Source organism: Tarenaya hassleriana, unplaced genomic scaffold, assembly GCF_000463585.1.
Source record: "Tarenaya hassleriana unplaced genomic scaffold, ASM46358v1 Cleome8, whole genome shotgun sequence".
Classification (NCBI taxonomy): Eukaryota; Viridiplantae; Streptophyta; class Magnoliopsida; order Brassicales; family Cleomaceae; genus Tarenaya; species Tarenaya hassleriana.
The window spans coordinates 219093-227528 of NW_010970490.1; the positions used below are offsets into that span (position 1 = coordinate 219093).

General features: G+C 40.8%; 2 protein-coding genes across 4 annotated transcripts in view; one reads left to right on the forward strand and one right to left on the reverse strand.

Moving 5' to 3' along the window:
- Positions 1–3822, reverse strand: part of LOC104802010 (SPX and EXS domain-containing protein 1-like) — a 4499-nt gene extending 677 nt beyond the window's left edge. The window contains exons 1-12 of one of the 2 annotated variants that reach the window (XM_010525418.2): positions 3537–3822; positions 2937–3057; positions 2534–2646; positions 2374–2412; positions 2171–2263; positions 1961–2077; positions 1690–1785; positions 1425–1538; positions 1169–1222; positions 983–1030; positions 297–447; positions 14–179 (exon numbers count right to left, since the gene is read on the reverse strand). In XM_010525418.2, the coding sequence (XP_010523720.1) occupies positions 14–179; positions 297–447; positions 983–1030; positions 1169–1222; positions 1425–1538; positions 1690–1785; positions 1961–2077; positions 2171–2263; positions 2374–2412; positions 2534–2646; positions 2937–2991 (1046 nt within the window). In that variant the 5' untranslated portion in view covers positions 2992–3057; positions 3537–3822. Of the gene's footprint in view, positions 1–13; positions 180–296; positions 448–982; positions 1031–1168; positions 1223–1424; positions 1539–1689; positions 1786–1960; positions 2078–2170; positions 2264–2373; positions 2413–2533; positions 2647–2909; positions 3058–3536 lie in introns of both variants that reach the window. The other variant, XM_010525417.1, reaches the window with a different exon arrangement.
- Positions 3823–5049: 1227 nt separating this feature from the next.
- Positions 5050–8436, forward strand: part of LOC104802011 (vacuolar protein 8) — a 3926-nt gene continuing 539 nt past the window's right edge. The window contains exons 1-2 of one of the 2 annotated variants that reach the window (XM_010525419.2): positions 5050–5711; positions 6644–8432. In XM_010525419.2, the coding sequence (XP_010523721.1) occupies positions 6772–8432 (1661 nt within the window). In that variant the 5' untranslated portion in view covers positions 5050–5711; positions 6644–6771. The other variant, XM_010525420.1, reaches the window with a different exon arrangement.

Below are 8436 nucleotides of genomic sequence, written 5' to 3' on the forward strand. Positions count from 1 at the left end.
TTCTCAAACATACCTCAAGTCCCAATCTCGGTTTACATCCCAGTAGAATGAGTAAAGCGAGTTTACCACACTCGAGAAAAGCCATAGCGGCCTGTAAAACGATGTCCAACTCTCGGGCAAAACGTGATATTTGAGGGCCGAAAGGAAAATCACCGGCACCGCTGTTGAATACTTCAGAGCTGCAGAGCCAAGACACAGCAAAAGATGTAACAACACTATACAAACCACGGAGAGTCCGGATGGTCCTATGATTTAACATCTATCTCCTAGACAGAATAAGTAAGAATGGTTTTTACCATTCAGAAGAGCTGACTTTTCCTTTGTATCTTTATATTGTCGGAGACATTGCATAAGTCGACAGATGTAAGGTAAAACAAGAATCAGCGGGATTGCAATTTGATGACTGCCACAGACAGAATCGGCTTCGAACCAAGCTATCGTTGCAACCTGGAAGTTAAAGCCATCACTTTAAACTGAAAACCGGCATGTTTTCACCAGACAACAAGATCTGAGGCTAATCTGGGTCAGAGAGGTAACCCAAATTCCAGCCGGTAAAACCAACAAAAATTATGGTGAAGGGTAGGCTAATAGAGCATCCGGGTCTCCTTGCTTTTTTATGGTCTTTAGTAGCTACAGCTTGATCCACTAGTCCCATGTCATTAGTAAATATAGAACAAGGGAGGCTCCTGATTCCAACTAAGAGGTTGCTCCTTTCTATTTTTTAAAACATAGGATAAAAGTTGAAGAGACGACAGATACTCCTCAATTTTTCATCTAGTCGAGGCGTTCATATGCATTTCAAGTGTTAGTTTCAGTAGGGATAACAGCATCTCTAAGAAAAAGAGCACTGCGTAACCTAAGTTGATGGATATTTTCGGTCCCATAAATGAGAAATTTTCAAATGTAGACCGCAGAATTCAAACAAGGCCTTATACTTCATCCAATGATTTCGTAAATGAAATGATTGATCAAGACAAAATACCTGTCTGTGTACCATCCGACAGACAGATCGCTCTAAGTCAGACAAAACCTGCATGAGATGCAAATGCACAGGCATCGATTAGAATCAAATATTGATGGTTTAATAACTTAAGGTGCAAAAAGAAATACAAAAGCAGTTTCCCACAATTCATATTGAGTCAAAACTAAAGCTGTTTTCAGGGACTACCTTTGCCATAGAGGTGAGAATATCAGCCAAAAAGAAGTCTGGAAATGTAATTGGCTGTAAAGCAGATATCTTAGATCAGCTAAACTTGCTCGGCAGAATATGTAGTTATGTATTGAAAATCAAATATGAAGAAAGATTGCGAAAAAAATCCACAGCACAAGCAGATCATGTATCATTAAGCAGAACGTCAGCATTTAAACAATGCCCTTGGATACACACTTTTCAAGTTTCAAAAGACTGGTAATTAAAAGTTTACCTGCAGTGGAAGAGCTATACGCCATAATGTTCTCAGCAGAAAATATCGAGTTGATAAATAAAAAATATCAAATGGAAATATCAGAACCAAAGCAAAAGCAAGGTACAGGAGCACCTGTAGCAGATAAAGAAGAAGTCTCAGATAAGCCTTCAGACAAATATACAATTTATCTGGTGTGCAGAGAGGTAGCAGAGGAAATAAGTAGAACAGAACATGTGTTAAATGTAGATATATTTTTCATAACCTAATGAGGCAGATTCTATACCGGTTGTGAAGCAGCCAATGATACTTCTCCATGGGAATACAGATAAAGATATGCCGTCATGCTAGTTGGAACAATGACTGTCATCCACATGCTACACTACAAGGAAAAATTGCGCAAGATAGAAACACCAACAAGATACAGAAGATAGATAAGCCTTATAGTGTAATAGATAACTGCCACAACCACCAATTGTGGCATATCTACAGCAGATCAAGACGTGTGGATAATTTAAGAAATACACAAAACTTAATACATATTCAAACTTAAATACCTTCCATATCTCTCTATGAGTAAGATGGTTCTGGTCAAGTTCAAAGACTTTGGCATAATTAACACTTCCTTGGGAGAAAACCCATAAGTTCACTCCCCAGAGCCAGACCATCATTGTCTGTTACATTCAAAGCCGACATGACGTAAAGATCTACAATAATCAGCAGTGGAATAGAAGTCCAGACATAGAAAAGATAAAGTCTCAGCTCACCACTAGAAGAAGAGGGTTGTAGTAAAGAAATGCCTCATAAAAGAATAAATCCCGAAATTCCACACTCATTCTCATGACTGAATCCCATCCGATCTATTCAATAAGACAGATAAAATCAGCCATGGCTCATTAAGCAGCTTACAAAACATCGAGAACATCACATTGACATGATAACCTCAAGAAGCTAAGCCGAGACAACTAACCTTGCAACAACACAGAGCCCATATAAGAAACAAAAAGACCTGAAATTTTAGTTCAAGGGAATCTTTTTGAAAATCACATTCAAGCATTTCCTCCGAGTGGTATGTACTCAAAGAAAACTTATGAACAAATAGTATCTAGAGTACTATCACTGAAACAAACCTTAAATCTCCACAAGAATATTGGGGAAGGCGCCATCATTGTAACAGGCCGAGGTGAGCTAGAACTCTTCAAGTCACCCATTTCTGATACGTTACCCAGAACCTCGTTTACACCTTAATAAAATCCAATCACACATTGAAGGACCATAGTTGAAAATGCAAGAAATATCGTCTCAAAGATAGGAAATTGAACAAAGCATATTGCATATACAGTAGACAGCCCAATAATATATTGATAAACAAGTGAAAACTAACAAGCTTTAAAGGATTTGGCTGTTAAACATATCTGAATCCACAATTTGCACAGGTGGAGCATGTAATTGGTGTCTCTTGATAAAACCAGACACCAGAACAGAAACCAAGAAATTACGTCTTACCAAGATCAGAGAAAAGAGATTTGCTACCAGATTTCCGGAGATGGGGACTGTTAGATGGGATTGTTGCTGGATTTTCAAACATGTTTCAAATGTCATGATTATTGTGGGTATCTTGCTGCATTTTTGCCCTGAAACATTATACCAACTCCTGGTCCAAGGAAATCATCGCTAAAGATCAGTATCAGAGTTTAGCAATAAAAAAGAATGCAGCCTATGGAACCATGTAAATTATGTGAGAGAACCAAAACCACAACTCATGAAATGACTAGTTGGCTAGGTAAGCATACTTCGGTAACCTATTGGTGCAGCATATCACTAGTAGTAATCAACCGACAGAGCATTCAGACTTGTAAAAGATAATAGGGCAGGCTACGACAGTGAGTTGGCCATTTCAAGTTATGTTTCCGGCATCAACAACAAGAAACGACAATCTCATATTGGTCGATTCAAGCATAAGAACAACAAATCCTATATTTATCCTGCATATTGCAATTACCAAAGACCCCATATTGTGGTAAATAGAGAAAATGCAAATATCTAAGACAATTGCCATTTTAGTATCCCGAGCTCTAAGGAATCATGTACAACCGAACACGAAAGGAAAATCTAGAAATTAGAAATCCTTACCATTTTCTAATATTGCAAAGAATTCACCATTTGAAGCGGGATGTTCACTTCGAACACTGCAAAACACACATCGAACCCCAGAAATTCTCCAATCCAACGCGAGGTTCTTCAGATCAGCAACTACAGATGAAACGGGGGCAATACAGAGAGGACGATCAAAACCTGGCGAAAGAGCCGATGCAAATGAATATTCTTCTTCACGGATTATTTTGGATCTGAAAAGGAGAAAGGAGATGAGGGGAACTCCCGTTACGTGTAACCTACGAGAGAAGGAGATTCGTGCAAATTACTCCTGCGTTTCCAACCAAAAAGAAAAAAGAAAAAAAAATCTTCATCCAGCAAAACGGCGTCGTATTGCTCCCTTTTCTCTCTAATTATAATCGTTTGAAGACGTAAGGTTATGGCTCGATTAATTTTTGCTTTGAACGGACGCATAACTTTATCTTCAAATAACCTGATATTATATTCGTTTGTCACCTTAATTTAAATTTATTATTTCTGTAAGTTTTATAGCTTTGCCCACAAAAAAAGAATGATATTTCAACAAATCTAAACTTGTATAATGTTAAGTGATAAATAAAATGCACCGTCGAAATATTGGTTACCTGAAATATGTAAAAGGCCTGGCGAATTTTCAATGGGCTGATCCAGTTCCAAACCCAGACGTTTGGGCTCTGTTTGGGCTACAGGCTCTTTCTATCCTTATCAGGGGTAAGTTTAGCTCCTAGCACGGATAAGTATTAGTTTCTTTCCTTCCTAACAAAAAAAAAAGGAGAAAGGCCTGGCCCATTGGCCCAACTCAAAATCTTTGCACATGCATGGAGTTAGTTTAATTTTTAATACGCCACTCACTTATGAATAACATAAATTAATCACAAAGGACATTTGCATTTTAAAACGTGATTCTTTTTACTAAAAGCGAAATTTACCCTAGTCTTTCAAACTCTTATATTAAATTTAACCTTATCATTTAAGTTATAATAAACAGTAAGTTTTTAAAAAAAAAATCTCATTTAAAACCTAACATTTGAATTTAAACTATTCTGAACCGTCAACTAAATCAAACTGCAAATTATTTATACCCTTTTATTAAATTAGAAGATTCGAGATAAAATAGAATGTTGTAGAATATTGTTTCTATTTTTTTTTTGTCTTCAAAATTTGTTTAGCGTTATGGTTAAACATAGCCCAACCCAAAGGACCAAGATTTAGTATGAGATTAACAAATAGGAGGCTTGTTTTTACTTTAGAAAAAAGGTTACGATTTCATATGAAAGCTGTTAAAATTAAGGGTTCTGTTTTTATTTAGTTAAAAAAAAATAAGGCTTAAAGTATAATCGCCCCTTATCACAATGATAAATGGCTCGATATTAAAAGATAAAGAATCATGGGATTATGAAATGGTAATTATATCTGTCATAGGAATTTGAATTCGAAAAGAGATTATAAACGGCTTATGAGTGGCTCATTAATAGAAATAATAATTGTCCTTTTAATAATGATAATTTGATTTATAGCTGAAAAATAGAAAAAGCCTAGCGTTTTATAAAAATATGAGCAGCAGCCAACAGACAACTGCGTGCCGTTTCGTGCACGTTAGGCCCACAAGCCTCACGCGCCTTGGTCCCCCTCGACGCGAGGCCTGAAAAGTCGACGGCGCAAGGCGGTCTTCTCGTAAATTTCATGAACTTTAGTGGCAATCTCTCCTTCCGCGCACGTGAGTCTCTCCGTGGAAAAGAACTCGACGCTGCAGCCAATTTGCCACGACACACGTGCGGCAATATAATCGCCACGTCAGCTCCTCGTTTCACCTTATTTCAAATTTCAGTCAAATCCCAGCCGTCCGATTCCCTATTCCAACACCTAACTATAGCCACACGATCACCGAAATTTTAAAAATATACTCCAGAGAATCTCGCGATACGATAAAATGGTGCGACTCTAAAGCTGACTGAATGATCTGACACATCTCCTTCTGAGACAGAAGCGAGAATTTCGAGAAGAAAGTTCTGATTTTGAATTCGATTTCTAATTCGAAGGTTCAATTTTGGCTTTTTCTACGGGTTCCCGTCCGTTTCTCCATCGCAGAACCGAGTTAGCCTTCTGAGTGTTGTTGATTCTTCCGCAATCGGCTGTTCGCTTCCGACAGAGAATCCGGAACAGGGTTATTTCCAGGTAAACTCGTCTTAGGTTGTCTGGTCTGAGGAACACTTTTTCTGGGTTTCAATCCAGAAGAAGACTCTGATTTTTGTTCGAGTTCTGCACTTATTTCTCGTCGAATTTCTTGCATTTCACACAATCTCAGGAGAAAGTTAAGATTTTTGCAGTGAGTTTTTCGCATATTTGGACTTGGATTTTTTACCAAACTTGTGAGTAGTGGGGTTTGGTTCATCTCTCTTTGAAAATTTCCAACACACAACTTGGCGAAAGAGACCCACGTCGTCTCTTCGAAGGAAAGGCTCTCTCCATTGCTTTCTCCTCTCGAACCAAGCTTAAGCTCCAATCATACGAAAAGAGATATTCCACTGGATTTTATCATTCGAAAGTAGAAAGCTTCCACTTATGATCCCGTCTTCAACAGTTGGCGAGGCTCTGCATACATATCACCGGCGTTCATTTCTTCAGAAGGGTATTCTAGTCTTTCTGGTGTTTTCCAGGGCATCTTGTCCTTTCTTGTCTTTCTCTTCTACGGTGGAGCGTGCGTTCATCTAAAAGATTATTATATTGATATGGTTGATAATGAATTTACTTATACACTATCTTATCATTTGAAAAATTACTTTAAATTTTGTCCGGTAGGGTCTTGTTTTCCAGCAAAGCGAGCTTTGTGTGATCATGCAAGATTCTCGAAGCTACTGATGCCGCCCCCTCTGTTTTCGTCCCGTGTCTCTATTTAAAAAAAATATATATCACACTTTATTAGTCACTCGTACAGCTACTCCATTGCCTCTTCACTTTGATTTTTCTATTTCCAGAAAGAAAAAAAAAAATTGGAGAAGAATAATCAAAGATCGCTTCATCTGGGCATATCTTCAAGTTTATCGGTTCTTCGCTTTTGTGGTTGCGTAGCATTTAGCATCATTAAAGTTTTGGTTTTTCTCTTACAGCTTCGGTTTTGTCTGCTCTTAAATCGGCTGGAAATCGCTGAAAGTTTTGATTTTCCCCCCTCAATTCGGTGGCGGGACGGAGTTCAACAGCTGTGATTGGCTTTGGTCTGAACGGTGAAATCGGGATCATGGTGGAAGAAGGTACCGGAAATGAACCTGTGGCATCTGACGAACCATCAGCCGAAGATCTGTTATTACAGGCGCAAGAGCTTGTCCCAGTTGCTCTGGCCACGGCGAGGAAGGCGAAGGGATTTCCCAGCAGGTGGAGAGTGATCATTTCAAGATTGGAGCAGACACCGTCGTGCTTATCAGACTTGTCGAGCTATCCTTGCTTCTCAAGAAACTCTCTCTGCAGAGAGCAGCTACAGGCTGTATGGTCGACCTTGAAAGAAGCCATCGAACTTGGAAATGTGTGCATCAAGGAGAAACATGAAGGCAAGTTGAAGATTCAGAGCGATCTTGATTCTCTGTCTGCTAAACTGGACTTGAACCTGAAGGATTGCGGTCTCCTTATCAAAACCGGCGTTCTTGGTGATGCCACTTTGGCTCTGTCTTCTTCAGTCCCCGGCCCGGAAACGTCCAGCGTAAGAGAACTGCTTGCTCGTCTTCAGATTGGTCGCTCGGATTCCAAGCGTAAAGCCCTCGACCAGCTCGTCGAGATCATGAAGGAAGACGAAAAGACTGTTTTAAGTGTGTTGGGTCGGACCAATGTTGCGTCTCTCGTGCAGCTGTTAATGGCGACTTCTCCTTGCATACGGGAAAAGGCAGTGACTGTGATCTGCTCTCTGGCAGAATCCGGCAGTTGCGAGAACTGGCTTGTGTCTGAAAATGCTTTGCCTCCACTGATAAGGCTTCTTGAATCTGGTAATCCGGTTGCCAAAGAAAAATCAGTCATTTCCCTCCAAAGAATGTCTATATCATCGGAAACCGCACGCTCCATCGTCGGTCATGGAGGGGTCGGACCACTGGTCGAGATTTGCAAAATGGGTGACTCAGTCTCGCAAGCTGCAGCCGCCTGCACGCTGAAGAACATCTCAGCAGTGCCTGAGGTAAGACAAACCCTAGCCGAGGAAGGAATCATAAAGGTGATGGTCGATATCCTCAACTGCGGAATCCTGTTGGGATCGAAAGAATACGCAGCCGAATGCCTTCAGAACCTCACTTCAAGCAATGAGAGTCTTCGAAGAGCCGTCATATCAGAAAACGGAGTACAAGCCCTTCTGGCTTACCTCGACGGCCCTCTTCCTCAAGAATCCGCGGTTGCAACCATACGGAACCTGGCTGGTTCGGTCTCTGCCGAAACAATGTCCAAGATTATCCCGCATTTAGTCCATGTCCTGAAATCTGGGTCAGTCGGTGCGCAGCAAGCGGCTGCATCAACAATATGCAGGCTAGCCACTTCGACAGAGACCAAGAAACTGATGGGCGAGTCCGGTTGCATTCCGTTTCTGGTCAGAATGTTAGAAGCCAAATCCAGCGGCGCAAGAGAGGTGGCTGCACAGGCGGTCGCGGGCCTGGTCACGGTTCCACAGAATTGCAGAGAAGTCAAGAGGGACGAGAAGAGCGTGTCGAGCCTTGTGCAGCTGCTGGAGGCGAGCCCGAGTAACACAGCCAAGAAGTACGCGGTTTCGAGTTTGGCGGCTTTGTCGGCTAGCAGGAAGTGCAAGAAACTTATGGTGTCGTACGGAGCTGTCGGGTACTTGAAGAAGCTGTCGGAGATGGAAGTTCCCGGCGCTAAGAAGCTACTCGAACGGCTTGAGAAGGGGAAACTCAGGAGCTTCTTCAGCAGGGAG